The 23,740-nt window shown below is 37.0% G+C and overlaps 1 protein-coding gene across 7 annotated transcripts in view; it reads right to left on the bottom strand.

Moving 5' to 3' along the window:
* SLC4A4 (solute carrier family 4 member 4) overlaps positions 1-23,740 on the bottom strand; it is a 500,506-nt gene that overhangs the window by 212,397 nt on the left and 264,369 nt on the right. For all 7 annotated transcript variants that reach the window (XM_074396248.1, XM_074396247.1, XM_039468271.2 and 4 more), the window contains one exon: positions 18,877-19,056. In XM_074396248.1, coding sequence (XP_074252349.1) covers positions 18,877-19,056 — 180 coding nt within the window. The remainder of the gene's footprint in view (positions 1-18,876; positions 19,057-23,740) is intronic.

Raw genomic sequence — 23,740 nt, 5'->3', positions numbered from 1 at the left:
TTTCAGACCTGCTGGTGAGATCTGTAAGAGGAAATCATTTTTGGTTTTGTTCCAAATTCCAATTCAATACCTTGGCAGCATTTGAAATGGATAAGAGCTCTAAGCTCACATCTGCCTCAGGTGACAAGGAAGATAAGAAGCACACAATGTAAAAACGATGAGAGCTTACTCCCTAAAAGCAACTTTAAAGGAATTTTTTTAAAGGTAGTTACTTCTAGTTACATTAGGCCTGAAAATATCTTGTTAAAATATTTAAAGATAAACATTTAAAAACCTTGTTATGAATTTGTTTTTAGCTCATAGTCTGGCAGTTTTTAAAGTCCATATTAACTTAGGAAAAAATAATAATAAAATTTATCAGACCAGGACATGCAGAAATATGAGAAAACAGTTTTACAAGTAAACAGTATTCACTTCTGGTTAACAGTTGCTGGTGACCAAGATGGGCCCTAATGAAAACTGAGCTGTTGGTTGCTTTTAATTTTTTTTATGTTTTTGCATATATTAATTAGTTTTATTTAGGTATTACATAGGTATACACTTTTTGAAACATCATGTAAATAAAATTATATAAAAATATATGTAATTCTTGTCAATTTTAGAAATTTTTTAAAAAGGAGAAACTAAGACAGGTAAACAAAACTAAAGTTGTTTATGGCTAGTAGGCCTGCTCTGTAACAAAAGCTAGAAGTAGTCTCACAGGTTGAAATGAAAGGTCACTAGAGTAACTCATGTCATAAAGAAATAAAGATCTGGAGAGATCCAAGATGGCTGATTACTAGCGGCTCAGGATTGTAGCTCCCAGTGAAAGCACAGAGAACAAGAAAATGCCACACTTTCAGAGGAATTTTTGTTGCTCACGGACCAGGAGATTCCCAGTGGAGGAGCCCCACGGGTCGCCAGCATGACTCTTGTGGCCGGTGGGGCAGTTTTGCCAGCACCCCAGCACGGTGGTTCTTGGTGCAGAGTAAACGGGACTGGGTCCCTTTTTGGTTGACGTTTGGAGCTCCAGGAAGGCAGATTCGCCTATTCAGCTGATTGAAAAAGGGACTCAAGAAGGAAGCCAGACCAGAGATTCCCGGGCAGAAAAGCACCACGTATCTTAACGTGGCTGTTTTGGCAGGTGCAGTGGGTTGCTCAGATTCGGGCACTGGGAATCAACAAGTTGGACGTCCTAATTTGGACGTCAGAGACCTAATTTGAAAGTTGGTAATTACAAAGATGACAGGAGGATAAATTACAAGATGGGAAGAAACCAGCATAAAAAAGCTGAGAATACCCAAAATCAGAATGCCTCTCCCTCTACAGGGGATCAGAGTTCCTCATCAACAAGGAACAAGGCCTGATGGAGAACGAGTGCATTCCATTAACAGATTTACACTTCAGAAGGTGAATAATAAACTTCTGTGAGTTAAAAGAACATGTTCTAGCCCAATGTAAAGAAACTAAGAATTTTGAAAAAAGGTTTGATGAAATCCTAACGAGAACAGACAATCTAGAGAGGAATGTAAGTGAATTAATGGAATTGAAGAATATAATACGAGAATGCCCCAAAGTATGCACAGGTTTTAACAGTCAAATTGATCAAGCAGAAGAAAGGATATCAGAGGTCAAAGACCAACTTAATGAAATGAAACGAGAAGACAAGATTAGAGAAGAAAGAGTAAAAAGGAACGAGCAAAGTCTCCAAGAAATATGGGACTATGTGAAAAGACCTAATTTACGTTTGATGGGCGTACCTGAATGTCATGAAGAGAATGAATCCAAGCTGGAAAATATTCTTCAGGAAAACTTTCCTAACCTAGTAAGGCAGGAAAATACTCAACTTCAGGTAATACAGAGAACACCACAAAGATATTCCTCAAGTAGTGCAACCCCAAGACACATAATCGTTAGATTCACCAGGGTTGAAATAAAGGAGAAAATTCTAAGGGCAGCTAGAGAGAAAGGTCAGGTTACCCATAAAGGGAAGCCTATCAGACTCACAGCAGATCTCTCAGCTGAAACCCTACAAACTAGAAGAGAGTGGTGGTCAATATTCAATATCCTCAAAGAAAAGAACTTTCAACCCAGAATCTCATATCCAGCCAAATTAAGCTTCATAAATGAAGGAAAAATAAATTTTTTCATGAACAAGCAAGCACTCAGAGATTTCATTACCACCAGGCCTGCTTTATAAGAGCCTCTGAAAGAAGCACTATACACAGAGAGGAACAACCAGTATCAGTCATCCCAAAAACTTACCAAAAGGTAAAGAGTATCTCCATAATGAAGCATCTATATCAACTAATGGGTAAAATAGCCAGCTAGCATTAAATGACAATATTAAACCCACAAATATCAATATTAATCCTAAATTTAAATGGATGAAATGCCCCCAATCAAAGACACAGACAGGCAAATTGAATAAAAAGTCAAAACCCATCGGTTCGCTGTATCCAGATCCATCTCATAAACAAGGACACACAAAGACTCAGAACAAAGGGTTGGTGGAAGACTTACCAAACAAATGGAGAGCAAAAAAAAAGAAAACAGGAGTTGTAACTTTTGTCTCTGACAAAATAGACTTTAAAAGTAACAAAGACTAAAAGAAACAAAGAAGGACATTACATAATGGTAAAAGGATCAATGCAACAACAGGAGTCAATGATCATAAATATATATGCACCCAATATAGGAATGCTCAGATACCTAAGACAAGTTCTTAATGACTTATAAAGAGACCTGGAATCCCGCACAATAATAGCAGGAGACTTTGACACCACATCGTTAATATTCGACGGATCAACAAGATAGAAAATTAACAGGGATATCTATGATTTGAACTCAGACCTGGAACAAGTAAACTCAGTGAATATTTATAGAATTCACCCCGGGTCCACAGAACATACATTTTTCTCAGTATCATATTACAACTATTTTGAAAGTGACCACATAATTGGAAGTAAATCACTCTTCAGCATTTGCATAGCATTTCACAGACTTAAATGAAATATTGGTTGGCTGTTTCTTTACTATTTTCTTCCCTTATTCCTTCCCATTTCCACTGTTAAGCACAATTATTGGCATAAAAGAAGTTTTTAATACCTATTTTTAGATTTCATTCCAGCCTGGGCAATAGAGCAAGACTCCAGTTCTCTCTCCCTCTTTCTCGTTCTCTCTTTCTTTCAAAAAAAAAAAAAAAAAAAAAAAAAAAGACTTAAGGCACATGGGATTTTGACCTACAAGTTTAGGGTATCTTTGTCCAGAGAAATTGGTAATTTCTATAGAGACAGTGTAATACAAGGCTTTAAGCACATCTGTGCAGGCCTCAATGAAGCAGAATTTGAGTCAGGGGAATGGAGACACACTGGCTTCAGCAAAGACAGAATGTGGAAGTGGGGCTCACTCAAACACTGGCCTCGTGAATGTCCTCACCAGATGCCAGCCCACGGTGAGGCTTAACAGGCTCCTCTAGTGGTGCTGGCATCAACAAAGGCACTGGCATGTGCAGGTGGTCTCATGCAGGCTGCTGCAGCTTGACCTTGGCCTACATTAAATATGCATGCATGAGCAGCAGAGGCCTCATCAGATGCTGCTAACACACCAGAAAACAATTTTATTCAAGGCACTGATTTAATGATAGAAAAAGGAATATTCATAGCTATGCTAGATTTTAACGACTATCAGTATTTGCTACTTTTAAACTTAAAGGCCGATGTGCCTTGGATGCAGGATAAAGTTCTAGAAAAGCTCAAAAAAAAAAAAAGAAATAAAGATCTGATAAAGATAAATACATAGATAAATAAAGCTAATATTATTGTATTTTTGGTTTGTAATTCCTCTTTTTCTTCCAATAGGGTTTTGAAGACTTCAACACTCCACTTCAATAATGGACTGAACATCTAGACAAATGATCGAGAAAGAAATAGAGGACTTAAGAGTTTATAAACTAACTAGGTCTAACACGTATGCAGAACTAGACCTCTCTACCCAACAACTGTTGGTTGCTTTTAATGAAATGAAAGAGTATCAAGGGTCAACAAACATACATTGTACAACACCCTTGCTTCAAGTACCTGCATTAGAGGAGACACGAAAGCATGAGATACAGCCCTTAAAGAAGGCTTTTTTTAATGTAGATAGTTGAAATGAAAAAATAAAGACAATGAAACATCAGATCACAACATAAAACAACAGGTGGCAAATCTTCTTCCATTGTGAGGCACAGAAAAGGGGAGTTATGGAATTTTTAAAACTTGAAAAGATCTGTGTTTAAAGAACTATTTTACAAAGGAGATGGAACTTCATTGAGTTCCTACTGAATAGTTTTGGATAGGCATACTTGAAAATGCATTCCTGGACCAGTTGTGATGGCTCATGCCTGTAATGCCAGCATTTTGGGAAGCCAAGGTGGGTGGATCACCTGAGGTCAGGAGTTTGAAGCCAGCCTGGCCAACATGGCAAAACCCTGTCTCTTCTAAAAATATGAAAATTAGCTGGGCATGGTGGTGGGTGCCTGTAATCCCAGCTACTCAGAAGGCTGAGGCAGGACAAGTGTTTGAACCTGGGAGGCGGAGGTTGTAGTTAGCAGAGATCGCACCATTGCACTCCAGCCTGGGCGACAGAGCAAGACTCTGTCAGAGAAAGAGAGAGAGAGAGAGAGAGAGACAGAGAAAATTCCTGAAAGGACAGGAGGAAGGATTTTCCACAATATAGGACAAAAGAAAAGAGATAAGCCGATCAGAGTTTATATTAAGAAGAGACAAAAATGAGGTTGAATAGGTAGTTAGAACCAGCAGTATTTAACACTACCTTGCACACCTTAATTATTCAATAGGTGTCTATTTTATTTACTGAATGGATACAGTAAGTCATATAAACCCTGGGGAAGGTGATTATATACCAAACCTGATCATTTAGGGAAAGAATATATCACATAAGAGACAATGAGAAGAATCCTCTCTCATTACTAAAATGCGTTTCCTAGAAGGATTGGTCCAGGATGTGGTCTCAGGTTGATTTCCAAATACTTGTGATATTTCCTGCAACATCTGCAAACTGAACCACTTTGGTCAATTTCCTTGGTACTCAATCTACAAAAATACTTCAATGTCTGGATGTCTGACAAGGAATAAATAAAACTTAAAAAAAATAAAAACAGCTACAATTTCTTGAGCAATTCCTATAAATAAGCACTTTGCTAACAGCAGTAATACTGGATTAACTAAGTGTTGAGCACTATGCCAGATACTTTACATATTTCTAATCTAATTCTCACAACAATCCTATGTTGGTAAGATTAATTCCGTATTACAGTTGAAACATCCAGGTTTACAGTAAAAGAGTGATTTGCCCAAAGTCAGGAAGCCAGGAGTGGCAAATCCAGGATTCAGACTCATTCCTGCCTGACTTCATACTCAAAGGCCCAAACTTCTTAACTGAATTTTTTTTTCCCCCCAAGGGGCATCATTAAGTAATAAAAGAATTTATTAGTAGAAATGCTTTATTTTTGCTGAGAAAATCATGTGAGTGTTAGAGCGTCACTGTGGGATCAGCAGAGCTGTTGGGCAATCTGACCATGTAAATTTTCTGCACTGTAACTTCAATAAGGCATCACCCCTAATATTATTGCTGAAACTACCATACGAAGCTCAAGTCCTGCCCTACACACTTATGACCTGTGTGATTTGGGGAAGTTACTTAACCTTTCTAAGTCCAATTTCTTCATCTGCCCAATGTGGGTAATAACAATAGCCACTTCACAAGATTCTTCAGAAAATTAGATAGCATCACATGAAGTATTTAGCTCAGTGATTATACCTGAAAAGTAGTAAATTAACATTTGCAACTTTTATTGTTCAAGGAAAATGATTACGTTTCTACTTTATGGATGTATCAAGCTCATACTTTTCCTTTAAGATTTAGCCCCAAAAAACACCTTCTCTAAAAGCCATTATTGCCACTCCCAGGCCAAGTGTATGTTCCCACAAATTGTGTGCGTGTGTGTGTGTTTGTGTGTCTGTGTGTGTGTGTATTTTCATTCATTTCACTTATCATTTTATAAAATTGTTATCTATTTATGTCCTGTCTCCTTCATTAAAAAGAAAACCCCCTGAGGGTAGAGACTCACCTTATTCATCTCTTAATACTCTACATTTAAAAACTGTATCACATATTATCAATTTAGAAATCCTTGGGAAAGTGCATGTAGCTTCATGTGCATGTTCTCTTTTGGTTTTAGGTACATAAACCTCGTCTCTTTACCAAGCTCTAACTTTTTAAAAAGTAAAGATTCTATCTTACCTTCCTTTCTTGTTGTCCATAGCACATTCTGTCTTTCTGGCATGTAACAGGTATTTGAGGTATTTAAAATCGTTAACTTAGTAAGCTCTTCCTCTTACTTAGCACTTGAATGCTTTCTAACCACCTTCAGAGGCCTCATCTCCAGTGACCTTCCTCCCAGTCCTCTGAAGTAAGAAGGTTGAGCATCACATCACCACGAGGAAACTGAGGTTCAGAGAAGTGTCCCACGGAGGGAGGGCTGCCAGTGCCAGCCTCACCCTTTAGTCTCACAATCTTCCCACTGCCTTACAAGGTCCTCAAGTTGGATTCAGGACAGCAGATTACCTAGGAAGTTCTTTATGACTGCCCTCCTTGATAGTAGAAGAAATAAACCATCAATTATGACTTTAGGAATCTTTACATCTTACACTTCCAGCATTCTTGAGGTTGCCCTCCACTCAGTAACCATGAGCCCAATCTTCCTGTCCTCCCTCACCCCACCACCGCCACCTTCCTTGCCCTCTCCCCAGCCATTGACTTACTTAGCCATCCCACGCTGGGAGTGCGCCGCACTCGGGGGTCATCATCCAAGGTGCGGGTTGCTAGGCAGGGCACTGAGTTCTCAAGCGGGCTGCGGGCTTTAGAGTCAGAAGCAGAAGACAGGAGGAGGAGGAGGAGGACACATGAGCAGCCACAGCAAGGATGAGGATAGAAGCATTAATTAAGAAGAAAAAATACTAAAGCAAATCACACAAGCGGGTTAAAGGAGAACAATGACATATTACAATGACACACACCCCCTCCCATGACCCTGCACCCTTAGATGAAACAAATCCCAACAAAGAATGAAAAAGTCTAAAAAGTTACATTCAATCATTGTAGTTCCCCAAATACCAACGATGATCTACCCTGCAGTTCTAATACACAAAACGTAAATCATATTAAGAAGAAGAAAGAGTTACATAATAAACACTAATCTCAAAATATAAGATCAAGATTGTTAATAATTCTGCACCACATAAGCACACACAGAGGGAAGTTGCACACAGCTTTCTAAAGCACAGGAGGCAGGGTGTCCTATTAGTAAGCAGCTTTCTTATTATCTACTCAACAGACCCGTCTGTGGATCTTGCACACAAATGCAGAAAGCAACATTTCATACTTTCACTTCTGAAATGTTTTTCTTGATGAATACAGAGTTGGATCTCAATTTCCTCTGTTTTTCAGCCCTTCAGAAACATGAGACTGGGGTACGGATAAATTAATACCTTAATATAAGCCAATTTAAGAATGCATGTTAGTCCTTCATTTTCTGGTGCCCTTTAATACTTTAATTTTAACATTTTAACCTTTGGTGCACCTATGCCAAATCTTAGACCACAGCAAAGATTAAATAATGTTGCAGGCTATACATACAGTATGGTTCCTCCAGATACATTTCATCACCTGGATGAAACAACACCATCAACTTCCTCCTGAAGGCAGTTTCAATGGGGCTCCATGTCATTTATTTTACTATTCCTATTAAATGCCATGCTCCAAGACTAGTAAGGTATAGACAGCATAATCATCCTTCAAGGAACCACAATGAGGTTGGAAATACCTAGCCAGTAGACTACATGCAATTTGACTTAATAATGCTTTTTTCCCTTAAAAATCATTAAATGATCAAGGCAGTAAACAAAGCATATCCAACCAACAGCAAATATTAGATAATCTATTCACATAAGTATGCAAACAATAGGGGAGACAAATGGTCTTTTCAAGGCTACTGATGCCTTGGGAGGTCAAGGTTTAAAGTGAACCATTTACAAATTAATATAAGTTTATAGCCAAATTTGGGGATTCAGCACATTATAAAATCCAGAAACATTTTTGTCAATTTATCTGTCTGTGTTTAAAAGCTGTAAATAAAGCCAGGACTTGTGAGTGGGCCATCTGTGCCAGCACCTGTTTGAGGCAAATCTGATGTCTTCTCTTTGCAATCTGAATTTTTAATTGTTTCCCATAATTGAAGTTCTTTGCAAGTTTTTATTGCACTAAGAAAAAAGAAAAAGGGAAATGAACGGGTTGAGATTATTCCAAAATTGCTTTTGTTAAGAGGGAGACATTTAGAAATGTATATTATCATACTGACCAAGTTTCACCTCCTATTTCCTTTGACAACTAAGTGATCTGCTTAAAGACCCAATATTCCTGCAATAGCTAAATGAAATGAATTAGACTAAACAACTGGCAAACATTTATACAGGCTCAAGCAAGGACCCATTGTAATGCCAGATCAGTGAAAACTGACAGAGGCTGATAATGCAAAGGAAACTTCTGCAAAAGAAGACATGCTCTTTAGCTTCTAATTTTTTAGAATGGGAATTCACATTCCTTTGGCTTCTCATCAGTATGTAGGTACCCAAATTTTATCACTGATACCATGGCTTGCTTCTAACATGAGTACAGAAAGTCAGCAGCTTCTTCTAAACTCCAATGCTGATAACTAATGTTCCCCAGCAGCTTCTCTCCTCTACTTCTGTCAGTGTCCTGTTGGGAACTAAAGCTGGGAATTTCTTTTTGCATATACAGCCTCCATTGAGGCTGAGCCTCACCATCAAGGGGACAGAGGAATAGAGCCTGGCACTTGCCAGCAAAGAACCTGGCTCCAAAGACAGGCATGAAAATGGAACTGCCCAGAGAGACTCGGCACCTGTGTTTTAGCAAAGCCTGACTGGAGCCATCTGGCAGCTTACCCTCATGAAAGCTGGGACTGGCACAGCATTCATTACCTTATATTGGCAAATGTCTACATTTTGAATTGTTGGACCCTCTGTGTACTTCAGTGCAGGAGGGATATAAACTCTGTAACCCTTTCATGTTGCTTTTTTTATCTTCACAAATTAACTCCAAATATCAAATTTTGAGAAGTCGTTCCCAAAGCTAGAACAGAACTTTTGTAATTATACCATGGTAATGATTTATTATGTATGCCTTGTCTACATAATGCTTTCATTGTACCTCTTTTACACTTGAGCTACAAAATAAACAGCTTAGACTTGCTATTATCTTATATATTCTTTTTTAAATCACTTGTGCCTGACTTCAGGTATAAACAATGCAGAAATTGATTATATTACCACAACTTGATAAGGAAAGATATAGCTCCAAAGGCTTTTGAGTGATGGTATCCAATATCTAGACTACAGAAAAAGATGTTGGAATATTTTTTTTACATGATGTATGTTCGCCTTTAGAATCAACCTGTCCAAAACCATCAATCCTAAATCTGTTCAGGTGAGGAGGGTGTCTCTACTTGAATCAAGCAAATAGATACCCTCCCACCAAAAAAAAAAAAAAAAGGAAAAGGAAAAAACGTCTCCAGAAAAATGCTTTTTTTGAACAATCCTATTAAGAAGAAAATAAATTTTATTCCTGGTAAAGTTGTAAGACTCTTTTGGGATTGCAATGAAATATGTTCAAATAGTCATTGAACACTTCCTATGCATTCTGCACTGCTATTTAGTCAAAAAATTTAACCCAAGAGTATATCAGCATTTCACTTAAACGCATGAAACATGTTGCCCAGGAATCTCCATTTGAAAAGCCAATAAAGACATTCAACTGTCCGCCATGTTTGGTGTGTTTTCCTGCAAAGATGAAGAATGGCCTCTAGAGCCCTTCACCACCACATTATTACATATGAGACCTGGACTGAGTGATGCGTGGGAAAGAAATTATGCCTGAGAAGCTCATCCTCTTGTAGTTGAATCAGCATACGGTTATTAAGCACAATGGGTTCCTTCATTTGCTATGCTTAGACAAGTTATTTATATTTCTGACTTTCAGGTTTTTCATCTGAAATGATATATACACTGGAGCCACCATAAAGAATAATGCCTGATGCATAACAAGTGCTGAAATAATGTGAGGCTACTACTCATATCATTAATGGAATGACCTTTCCTTTGTTCAACATCTTGAAGAGTGTTGGAAAACATTAAAGACACAAATACTGGCCTACTTTAATTTCAAAGTGTGATTTTTAAGAAATTAGGTTCACAAACCTAGAAAGATTTGTCCTCTGTATTTCTATCGATACAGGAGTTGAGTAGAATGAGGCTTAGTCAATCTTGGAAGACTTTAATTTATCCCCCTCCTTAAATGAGTCCACAGTTCTCGCATTTTATGCCTCTGTCTTCCTTACCCTTCTCTCCTTTGCTTTTCCCTGTTTTTCTCTCTCCTATTTCTCTTTCACAGGGAGCAGGATGTGGTCCCAGATCCGCATCTACACTTCTATTGCTCCCAGAGCAACATGGAACTTGGGAATACAAAAGCTTTGCAAGGGTGGCCCTGCTAAAGAAACCAAGCCTTGGAAGGAGATTTACTCAGGGTTGACAGCAGCAAATCAGTTCAGTGTCCTTGAAATACATGACTTCTCCAGGAAAGGAAAATGAAGAAGAGAGTACTCACATGTGGTAGGATAAAGGCAAAGAGAATCATTTCAGTTCCTTTACTCTCTCACAGACCCTAGCTGTATAAAACAGACTGACAACTAGTAAAATTTAAAAATATGTTTATTACATGGTAACATCTTGCTGTACACGTATTATTTCTTGATAGCTAAAACTGTCATTACTTAGACATAATGATCAATCTTTATACTCTAAATTTAAAAATACTAGAAAGCCCATGAGTGACAACTCATTATGTATTATTTGGCATCTGCAAAGTTGATAATGAAAGTAGCACTATTTTAAAAATAAAACTCCAAGAATATTTTCATATAAATGAAGTCGTAGGCAAAAAAATGGAGAGACATAGAAAATTAAATAAAGTGCAAAATAATGGTAATGAATTGAAGTTCTGTCCTCAGTTTTAAAGCTGAAAGTCATTAAATTTTCCCCTTAAAATATTTCTGAATAATAGCTGTTTCTTATGGTGTGCTATGATCTGAATGTTTTTGTCTCCCCAAAATTCTTAGGTTGAAGCTAACCTCCAGTGCAATAGCATTAAAAGGTGAAGGCTTTGTAAACTGATTAGGTAGGAGACTTCCACCCTCAGGAATGGGATTCATGCTCTCATGAAAGGCTTGAAGGAATCTGTTTGCCCTTCCACGTTGTAAGGACACATAGAAGGTACCATCTATGAGGAAAGGGCCCTCACCAGGCACCAAATCTGCTGGCACCTTGATCTTGGACTTGCCAGCCTCCAGAAATGTGAGCAGTAAATTTTTACTGTTTATAAATTACCCAATTTAAGTATTTTGTTAAAGCAGTATGAATGCACTAAGGCACAACGGTATCTCACATTTTGCTTATTTAATAATTTTCACAGAAATGTCTCACTTATTCTTGCTTATATGCACAGAATAAGACATGACTACCCTTATTTTACAGATACAAAAACTGAGGCTCAAGGAGATTATGTAAATTGCTCATTATCACACTGCTACTAAACCTTAGCCCAAGAATTGAATGAAACCTCTGGAAATGACAGTGCATGTCTTCAAGAAGATTATAAAGTTGGCCTTTAATGTCAAACAACTAAATATCTACTTGTGTTACATCTCTTAAGCCCGAATCCTCATTGCTATAAAGAGTGGAATAGGTTAGCAAATACTGAAAGGGAATGACCCTTGGAGAAAAATGTGGTTTTTAAAGATCTGAACATTATACATTTGGAAAATCAGTTGTCTGCCTAGAGAAAGAAAAGAAAAATAAGAAAATAAGAATGGTGCCTGATGGATCAATTAGAAATGCAATAATAACAATAGCCATAATAGCTACTGTTATTAAGGAATGGGACTTCACTGAGGCACTTTGATAGCAACTTTCCATAGACTGGTTCATTTATCCTCAGGTGGGAAAGAGCTCCACAGTTGTTTGGGTACTGGTCAGAATATTCATCTGTGCTATGAAAATGAATGCAAAATGAGAGTCCTGAACAAAACAGGTGAATGTATGCTGCTGCTTTTGGGAAAAGGTTAATTGTATGCAGAAAGGTGCATTGGAAGAGGATTCTAATCTTAAGGAGATGTGGGCCTGAGAATTGCAAGATGTCAACTGACCTATCTGAGAACTAGAGAAGCATGATGGCCAGCTTCAGATACAGGTTAGGAAAATATCAGCCTTACATATTGATTCAGGGACCATGTCTGAATTCAAGGGTTTGGGGCAGTTGCAGGAGATGGCCTGGAAAGAAGAACAACCCAGCCTGAGACAAATGGGCAAGCTGGAATCCCAAGTGCAGGCAAAAAGCGAAGAATTTCTAAAGGGAATGAGAAAGCTCCCATATCTGGTGGTAGTCCCAGCCAGATCAAATACATGCCAGTGTCAAGGCAGCTGAATCTAATATCAAATGAAATAGTTTGAATGGGCCTAATCTCAAATCAGATCCAATGCAACAAGAGCCCAACTAATATCACTTTCATTTCACTGGAGCCTAAAATTACTAATAACATAAAAATTGATTTCTTTCTATTGTTTGTTCTGCACTGTAAACCACTGTAGGTAACAGCAATAGACTATACTTTTAAAAATACCTAAAGGTGTGTATGCTTATATCAAACCAGCAATGTGGGAGACAGCTAGGGAGTGGCATCCCACCTGGTAGATGACATTAAACAGAGGAGTCCAGGTTCAGGAATGTAGTGGCAACCCATAATGGGAGCAAGTGGATTGCATTTCTCATATTTGAAGAAAATGGTGGTAAACTGAAGATAAGACCCAAAGGTTCCATCAGGAGCAGCTACAGGGTGCCTACAAATATGCAGGAGGCCACAGGCATAGGGGAAGGTATAGGGGAAGCAGCAAGATGCATAGGAGCCAGCATTCTTCTTGGAGCTGCCACTGTCTCCAACTCCTGATCTGCCTCATACTACAACGTTAACAAGTCTCGGATTTCCAGTGTGATTTAGGGCTCCCCTGACACCCGTTTAGCAAAAGATAAAACCAATGAAGGGAACAAACCATTCTGTAAGAAGGCTATGATGAGAAAAGTCTTAGTCACCTCCCATTGCTAATGAAAGACTTGGTATCACTTACCAAAGGGCAGAGAAAATAAATCAGCACTATATCTGCAAGTTCCATTTCAAACAGTAAGCTGCAGAGCAAGCATCATTTCAGAAACCACTCCTACTCAATATAAGATTTTTTTCTTCTCTAATTGTGCTTAAACATATTGTATATAATTTACTAACATTTGTGGAGTGATGACTATGTGCCAGTTACCACTCTAAACATTTTATATTTTTTATTTAATTTTCATTATCTCTCTTTTACAAACATCAAAATCAAGTACTAAATTATCTTTTCAATTGTTTATTGAAAAAAGAAAAACTTTTCACTAATACGAAGTGAGGTCATAAAATTAGATTAAGAAAAAATGAAATCCATAGTCTAGATGCAATTAGATTACTAAAGCCAATTCTCAATAAAGGACATCTATACTCCTAGACTTTGGAAGGCAAGGAACTGATCTTTATGGTAATCTAGGGGGAAAAAATGAAGAAGTCAGGAAAAAATCAGGGACAGGTCAATGATGGCTTTATCCAAATTTCTACAAAGGGAGGAAAAGGTGAATACTCAAATTTAGGCTCCTCATTGGTTTTGGTCCTTAAAGTCAGGTCTCAATCATGTTTTGCAAGCTTTGGGATTAAACAATAGATACAAAAAGTATCCATTTAAATGATATATTTTAAAAAATCAGATCCTCTTATAAACTATGGCTTCTTAAAATGCAGTTGTTAACCTTGTCATAAACATCTCACTAAATATTTATTGAATGAATACCAATTAAGAATAAACTTTACTTTTACTTTCTAATAAAAAGCAAACTAAATGCATCTTTATTTTTAAAATACTATCAAGCAATGTTTCCAGGCTTAAACATTATTTTTTCATAATACACTAAAATAATACAGAACTGTTAGCTAAGTATCTCAGACCAAATTATTAGGTAGAATCATATGAAACTGCTGACACCTTAATTTTACCCACAAAAATGGCAAATTTCATATAATTCAACCTATAACAATAGTGAGAAATAAAAAAATAGGTAAAGAAAAATCCAACACCAGAGTAACCTAAAACCTCATTAATTTATTCATGTAACATTATAGAAATGGCTCAACTAATATATTGAGAAATTATAGCACTTGCCTGAAATTTAGTATCTGGCAGATATGCCCATAGACTTTACACATGTCTGAGACAAGTAGGAATTTCACAATAATTAGCATTTTGAAAGCTCACCTCATTATTCCCTGATTTATTACAGATAAGAAATGTTTTTTGTTCCTTTTTAAAACCGTAAAATCATCTTGAACCCTAAGCCATCCCAGAATGCTAAAAGATGAGAGTGAGTCTTTAGCTGCTAATAAAGGCAGTAGTGTGCTGGTAATGGATGTTTCAGTAAATGTTTGAAAACCAGTTTCCAGGGAAAAAAACTTATTTGTATATGGATACATGTGTGTATGTGTATGTGGTGAATTTTACTGATAAAAAGGATATTGTGACAACCAAGTATAAAGGGTTTCCTGAAGAAACTCTGACTGGCCTATGCACTGGGAGGAGTGTACACTGGGGTAGAGCCTTGGGAAGTTTGCACTATTTGCAGGGAGGAGAAGCCTGGTCTCTCCTCTTCCTGGGTGGTACCTGGCATTCAATCTATGAGGCAGGAAGCCTGCATTACCAGGACTCTTGCTCTCCTGAAAGTTCTTGTTTCCCTATTTTTCCTTTTTGCCCAATAAATTCCATTTTTCTCACTCTTCAAATTGTCTGCAAGCCGAATTTTTCATGATCGTGTGACAAGGACCTCATCTTTGGCAGAACTAAGCAAAAGTCCAACAACAATATGTAGCACACATTATATAAATAATAATAAAATATACAATACTCTATTGTAAATTGCAAATAGTTGATTATCATACAATACTTTAGTTGATTTTGGCCAAACTCTTGCATCAGCAGCTAACATGGTTGCAACTGGCAAATGAGTAAGTAGTATACTTCCAATATCCATCAGATATCCAACAAATACTTGTGACATTTGTTGATTAATATTATTATGTATGTTAACCAGTAAGGCAAAAGTGAAACAATGAAGGAATATATCAGACTTCATCCATTTGTCAATGATGTGGGTGACTGTTTTCCTAAATCTATTCCTAGATAATAGTTTTTGATTACTGAAAAAAATGTCCTTCAATTTATTTATGTCATTCATTTTGGCAGCTATAGACACTTTGCACTTTTAAATTTAATCTACATTATTAGCATTTTTTCCCATCACTTCTTTAAGCCTAGAGACAAATGACCAAAAAAAAAAAAAACCTCAAGCCCTGATTTGTAGCATTTGCTGGTTTCTCTGGGGTAAATACTACCATAACAGCCCATTTCAAGCTACCAATATAGTCACTGAATGCAGAGCTGAAAAGAGACGCCCAATGGCACACTATTTTATAGCATTTCTACCACCGTACAGACACAATAGATAAAAATAACCAGCCAGGAGCCATGGCTCACACCCGCAATCCTAGCACTTTGGGAGGCCAAGGCGGGCAGATCACTAGGTCAGGAGATCTAGACTATCCTAGCCAACATGTGAAACCCTCTGTCTACTAAAAATACAAAAAATTAGCTGGGTGTGGTGGCACGTGCCTATAATCCCAACTACTTGGGAAGCTGAGGCAGAAGAATTGTTTGAACCAGGGAGTCCAGGTTGTAGTGAGCCAAGATCTTGCCACTGCATTCCAGCCTGGTGACAGAGCAAGACTCCATCTCAAAAAATATTAATAAGAGTAAAAATTTTAAGAGCACAGACTACAGTAAAACGCAGTGAACAGGGAGAAAGCAATAAATTTTCAGTATTCATTATCTTTGCTTTAATATAATTTATTGTAAGTTTATATAATTTAATTTTTAATAGTAAAAATTAAACGACCAGCTTGCAAATCCCTGATAACTGTATTTAACAACTAGCTTGCAAATCCCTGATAACAACTGGCTTTCCTGAGTAGATTAGACCTGGCTGCAGCATACCATTGGGAAATAAAAAAATTCACAACTCTGAAGTTATCTATAAATTTCAGTTATTTATTACATTGTTGCTAGCTATAATTAAAGCTGGCAATGTCGCTGAATCTATTTTGTAGCCTATGTAGAAGGCAAAGGTATACAAATTTATCTAGGTTTTACATGGAGATACTGGAATCCAGCTCTAACTATAACAGATACAAAGACTCAAGCAAAGATTGCCATTTGATAATTTATAAGAATGTACCTTGAAGGCGTACAAAATTCATTGCTAAAGGATCTCTCAAAGCCAAATCTTGCCTCTGGATATTTAAAAGAAGTTAGGTAGCATTAAGGCCAATAACAACATGTTTTAAAAGGTCTAATCACATTCCACGCCTCAGAGTGTAAGCTGATCAGCTGAAGAGCTAGAAAAGAACTGCCTGCCCTTCCTATCTGCTTTCTGCCCAGCATAGATAACATTTCAAGGCATTTCAACTTTTCTCTGAAGTACAGAGATCTACAGATAGGATGAAAGATTGAATGGCGAGGGATATCAACTCCTTAATTGTATTCCACATCCACTTTCTCCTAAAGCACAGGATTCTGGCCGCCAAGATCCATCTGTTCCTAATTTCTACTCTGCCTGCAGTTTCATGGAAATGAAGTTCACCATATTGGTAGAAAGACTCCCGCATGCCATATTCATTCCTCTTCTTTTTGAAAACACATCCATATTTGAAAACAATGCACTCATTCACTTCTTTATACTTCCCCCAACCCCATGCTAAACTAATTCAATCATCAAATATTGGGATTTCATTTTACATGAAAAAATAAAATGAAAATTTATTTCTTATTAAAAAAGAAAAGAGTAACTTCAATTTTAATTGTCATAATTTCAAAAATATAAATTGTGAAATAAAATATTTGTGACATCAGATACAATAAACTACTCATCCTATAACTTTCTAACCGTTAAGTAACCTCTCTCCCCCAAACCACAATTAAAACAAAACAAAACAGAAAAGCCAGGGGTGACACAAAAACCAAAATATTTCCCATCTGCAGAAATATTGTAAGTAACAGTAGAACCATCAAACTGTAGGAGAAATACTGCAGATTCCATTCTCTTTTGTGAATTTTTTTATAAAAAGCATTTTATTTTAATTATTTCCCTATAACCAGTTGGGCCTAAAAAAATATAGCACAGAAAATCTGCTAGTAGCTTTCTTCCAGCCAACTGTTACCTTTATACTAAGAAGAGAAAACCCATTTCCAGAAATGGCATAGCTGAGTTGCAGTTCACTTGATACAATTCGCTTACTCCACCTTTTTCCATGAAAACCAGTTTTATGTTATTCTGAAAATGCAGCTGAGGGCAATGAATTAGAATCTTCCTTCTCTCTCTCTCTCTCTCTCTCTCTCTCTCTCTCTCTCTCTGACTCTCTCTCTCTGCCTCTCTCTCTCTCTCTCTCCCTCTCTCTCTCTCTCTCTCTCTCTCTCTCTCTCTCTCTCTCTCTCTGAGACAGAATCTCGTTCTGTCACCCAGGCTGGAATGAAGTGGTATAATCTCAGCTCACTGTAACCTCCATCTCCCTCCTGCCTCAGCCTCCCAAGTGGCTGGGACTACAGGCATGTGCTACCATATCTAGCTAATTTTTTGTATTTTTTTAGTAGAGCTGAGGTTTCACCATTTTCATTAGCCAGGATGGTCTCAATCTCCTGACTTCATGCTCCACCTGCTTCAGCCTACAAAACTGCTGGGATTTTCAGGCATGAGCCACTGTGCCTGGCCTCGTCTCTCTTAATACTAAAAAAGATGGGGTGGGATGGGAGGATAGACCTAACTCTATCAGCCCAATGCTTAGTAATTCTTTCCACCATACCTTCATTTTCCATACCTCACAGAAACCAACTTCTCCCTTCTCAGATTGCTCCCAATCACGAAATGTATTTGAAACAAAGGCAATGATACAAAAGATAGACATTCTACAGGAACCTCTGGTAAATCAATAAACTATGGATAGAATATAGTGTCTTCCTTATCATTAAATAATCAGGTTAATAGCCCATCTCAAATAATTATTCTTGGATCTATCATTATCACATATCAAAAAAGTGGATTGGCTTTATTAGAGGTAAAAAATAATATTGAGTCTAACTTTGATGAAGTAATCATTTATATAAGCTGAACACCATTTCACATACTAAGCAAACAATGATAGGAGATTTCAAGGTATTTATCATATCTTACTATTCTCCTAACTGTGGCAAACGATCATGTTGAAAACATATTCACAGAGGTACTCAATCATCTGAGAATTTGCTGACTCATATAATATTCCATTGTTTCATCACAGAGTTACTACAGAACCACCTCTGGAGTAAGCAAGGCACATGGCAGTAGCAGCCTACAACAACTGCAGAAATCTTTCCAGCAGGACTGCAAACCTGCCCAACTGAATTGAAAATATCATCATGAAATGACTATGGCATATGAACTCAAGAAAAGAAGAAATATGGAGAAGGGTTAAAACAAAGATGACAGGAGATGGTGTAAAGGTGAGTGAGACAAGAGAAAGCAGCAGCCAGCTGGTCTCTGCATTACCATTATCAGGGTTGGTAAACATCCTACTTGCACTGGAGACTGTCTTCCCAATGTCAGCCAGGGACCGAAGGTTGGATTTCTTGGTTTGATGCCGGTGCTTCCGGAGCAAAGTATAGGTCACCTTATCCTTAAGTTCAGCTTTCAACAGGCCTGTCTCAATCTGATGGTCAACAATCATTTCTAATACAAAAGCAAAGCAAAACAAAAGCAAAAAACAAAACTCAGTCATGAAATCACGAAGTTATTTTCTTACTCTAACTTTATGGATGTCACCCTCAAATTCAATATCAATACATTATTTTCCAAATTTCCAATTTCCCAGTTCATGTAAAAGATAAAGATAATGTGTACACAGATACTGGCATTAATGAGAGTTACAAATATTAGAGTATTCATTTTATGTTTTTTTCAATCCCAGTTATGGTGTATTCACATAAGTTAGATTCTTCTGTAACACAGTAAGTCAGTAATTTGTATTTCAATTTAAAAAAGTAAGATTCAGAAAGTTCATGTACTCATAGCAAATGTATATCAGAAATGTAAATGATATACAAAAACTTAGAGAGTCTAGAAAATTTAATGAGATTGTTGATTTCTAAAATCTATTTTCCCAAATTCTTCTGTAATGTTATATATACTTAATAATAGAATACAGTAAAGGAAAACAATACCCAATATCAAGTCATCTGAATTAATCCAGTGAAAGAAAGATTAAACTACAAAATTATGCTGCAGTCTTTTCTAAGAAAAGAAGCTTACTCTCCTTGTTTAGATCCAACTAGAGACTTTCCAATGTATTTCCATTGGACACTTTAAAGTATAAAGTGACCAGAATTTTTTTATGAAATTGTAATACCTTAGTCTTACTAACAAAAAAAATTTAAGTTTCTATTACTCTTTTTTTAGTGTGATTTTAACCAGAAAGATGATACTGTTTCACAGAAATTGCTCATAGGTCATTCTGCTGGAAGGTAAGTTCTTATTCCAACAGAAAATAAGAAACTCTCTTTCTCACAAGTCAACATGTAAGCAGTATGGCATAAATGAAGCCTGGTGCATTCTACTCTACATCTACATGACAGGCCAACATTTATCTCCAGCCAGGATGGGGCTGAGGACAAAACATTACAGAATCCGTGAAGATATGCATTGGTAGGAGTCTATCTCAATGTATGCAAGTAGAACTTTAGTCCTCTGCACAGAACGAGAGTAATGGATCCCATGCCTCCCTTTCTGGTGTATGGATGCATCTAGCACATACATTCATATTTTCCTCTTAGGCAAACTTTAGTATATAAATTTAGAGAAATGAACAATAGCTATTCTTTTCCAAAAGACTGTCAAGAAAATCAGTGAGTACTGATAGGATAACAGTATCTCTCAAGGATTCTCACTTCTTTGTAAAGAGAAGTTACAGATGTTCAAGGGGTTTTGCTTGAGTATGACTGAACTTCTCAAAAGTCCATCTTCTAAGCACTCACAGAATTGGCCTCACAGCCTGTAGCTAGAACCTGGCAATTTACACAGTGTGCTGTCAACTATTTGGAAGCCAAGCAGAGGCTGAATCCAGTATTTTTCATCACGTGCCTCACAGAGATGCCATAAATGTTATATAACATGGGACCACTTGGTAGCGAGGCTGGGCAAGGCAGGAAAAGTTTCTCCCATAGGAATGTTTTGGTTTGAGAGTGGCTTTTAGCTCTGAGTAATTTTAACTACACAAACCCCACACAGTAAAACTATCAGAATTGATCCTGTAATTACAATTAAACTTCTGTTCCACAGTAAATAATTAGGTGCCTACAAAACACAACCCTTCTACTTTCCCTTTAAGTCCTTTTAAAGTGGAAAGTCCATTTTACAGAAGAACCAGAAAAACAAACAAACAGACCCACCATATCTGCTATGAGTGCTATCAAACTCCTACTTAATTTCAGGGTTGCAGATTAAACTGTTTCTGATCTACTCTTCCTGGTAGAGCCTCCCTCTATTCTTGCCCTCCCTTGAAATCTCAAACCAATCTTTATGTATGCACAGCTACTCCTCTGTTGCCAATGCCTGGAAATCACCCATTAGAACAGGTTAAAACATCTGTGTAGCTTTACGCCCTTTATTAAGTTTCCATTAAAATGGCCAACATTATAGGGATCTCTTTAAGCATAAACTACAAAATCATTCCAAGGAAAGTGGGGGCAGTAATATTTCACAGCTACACTGAAATTAAGCCTTCAATGTTCAAAATCCCACAGGCGCTACCACTTGGGAGAGAATGTGCCAACTCTAGATGATAGCAGAGCTGAAAGGAACCTCCTAGAGCATCAAGTTCAATCTCTTGTTATGCAGATGAGAACACAGGGCCACAGAGTGACTTGCCCGAAGACATACACTGAATAGAGGCGAAACTCCCATATAAAACCAGGTTTTCTGACTCAAAGTTTAGATCTTTCTCCATGTCACACAATATTTTTCTTTATTTAAAAAGCTCTAGAGAAAAGAAAATTGATATGTGCAGAGTTTTTGCAGACCAAAAGAATGATGGCTGTGTGACAGAAGAATGGACAAAGATCACAAACATTCTTAAAAGAAACACAAAGGGCCAAAAATACATAAATACATATTTGACTTCAAGATTAACTAAGATAATTTAAATAAGTGTACAAATATGACCAATTGTGAGAATTTTTTTCATTTGTCAAAGAAATAAAAATTAAAAGTTGAATCAACCCCCATGATGTGAAAGGTATTCAATGGGCAATTCCATTTCTGATGACAACAGTGCAGTATTGACTAGGACGTACAAAAGCTTTGTAATACATTTACACCTTTTGAATAGTCTACCGTTACATATCCTAAAGAAATCATTTCACAACAATATAACAAAGATGTTCACTTCTTTTCTTATAATTAAAACTTAAAGGCAATCTAAATGCCCAAGAATAGTTTATTGAATATTTTGCAGCTACTATAGTAATGTTCATATTTCTATTTAATGACATTAAAAAGTTCTTACGTTTTAAAAAAAAAAAATACTAAAATGATGTAGTGTGGTTCCATTTTGTAAAATCAATTATATATGTGTCAACAGAGTTTTACAGAAAAAAAATGCTGAGAGGAGAGGACAGCTCTGAGAGATTAGATTAGTGAGTTTTTTTAATTTTACATGTTACAGTTTTCCAGATTATTTAAAAATGACCATGCATTGGTTTTGTGACTACAAAAAAAGTTAATGCCATTTTAAAAATATAAAAGGTATAAAAACTAAGAAACAATAGGACCAACCTATCTGCCAACATGCACAGCTCGGGAATGCCTTTAAATATAAAAATGAGACTCCAAAAATAGAGCTACATTTTCCCAATCCATTTCCCATCATAATAAAATACCTGAAATGGCTTATAATTTTTTTAACTTAAGAGGGCAGGAAAATTCCCATAGACTCGGCTTCATACGTGAATGACACTCTTTAAATGTAGAATTACAATGAGGATACTAATAATAACGCTATTAAATAATGTGAAAATGATGTTTTATCCTTTGTAATACTTTAAAGATAAATTTTTCTATTAAGATTCAGAAGAGGTTCTTCATGAAAAAAATCAAGTAGAGGTCCTGAGACGAATAAAAAATAGGCAGAATTTTTTATGTAAGTGTGAGAAGTAACACCTGCTTAAACAGTCGCCCACTGTGGTGCAGGGCCCTCACGTGGTGTGGTGCTGTCTTTGAGCCTGCAGAGTGAGATGCCTCTCAGAGGCAGGCTAGTGAGGGGTAGCAGGTGGACTGCAAAGGAAAATGAAAAGCAGCTATTGTTTGTTTGATATAATCACGCTTGCTATTATTTCTTTTCCTTCTCATTTGTTGATATAAAATGGGGGTGTGCGGGGAGATGCATCTTAAGAATTAGCTGTGCATAATTCTCAACTCAGAAGTATCAGCATGATTTTGCACAAAACAACTCCACCTCACCCTCTGCTACAAAAGGATTTTTTAAATAACCAAATAATGACTATAACTCCTCAAGTTACTATGCCATCTTCTGTCATTTAGATGAAAAAGGGCTCTGTTGCCTTCATGTTTTACCCAGTGTTAAGTTTTGATTCTTTCAGAGGATTAAGAATTTTTTAGCTAGTGACACTCTTTCAAACATGCTCTTCTCCCCACTTCTGGAAATCTGGCCCTTTTCCTCCCCTTTATTTTGCTTGTGTTATTTGCCCCTGAACCATTTTTCCGTATTAACAGCTCCAGAATGACAGCACTGGCTCGCTGCCTGCTTACCCCAGGGGTTGCAGAGCAAACATATTAGTGAGTGATGATACCTCAAAGTGACCTAGTAGTGTCTAATTTTAACATCTTATGACAATTTTTAAAGTAAATGCATGGAGGTTAGAGAAAAAGTTCATAACTGATAATAAAAAATAATGAAAACCTGAAAGGAGACCATATAATACTTGATTAACCTCTCTTACTAAATACCAAAACCTTCTCTCTTCGGCCATTGGCTAAAAGGGTTCCAGTATAATGTGGTACTTTCTCTTCTACAACATGAAAAGGGCCAGTTAGTTGCTGAAGAACAGAAACTCCTTAAAATGACTCTTCCTGGTGATGAAGGTCCCAAAGACAGTTTTACAGAAACATCGAAGTATGTAATTCAACTTTTAACTTTCATCACCCTTGCAGATCAGCTCCAAGTACAGCAGAGATGCTACATTGTTCCACTGTTTCCAGCTCTATCTACCACACCATTTTGAATCTTGTCACCTGTTCATGAAGTCACTGAGTGTCTCTCTATCTGACTCAATCCATCTTCAATCTGCTAGGTGACATGCAGAAAGATCTGGATAAACTATTTATACTGGGATAGACATAC

Source organism: Saimiri boliviensis, chromosome 3, assembly GCF_048565385.1.
Source record: "Saimiri boliviensis isolate mSaiBol1 chromosome 3, mSaiBol1.pri, whole genome shotgun sequence".
NCBI lineage: Eukaryota > Metazoa > Chordata > Mammalia > Primates > Cebidae > Saimiri > Saimiri boliviensis.
Note: the sequence above shows the minus strand (reverse complement) of the source record. Positions and strands in the feature narration are given on the sequence as shown.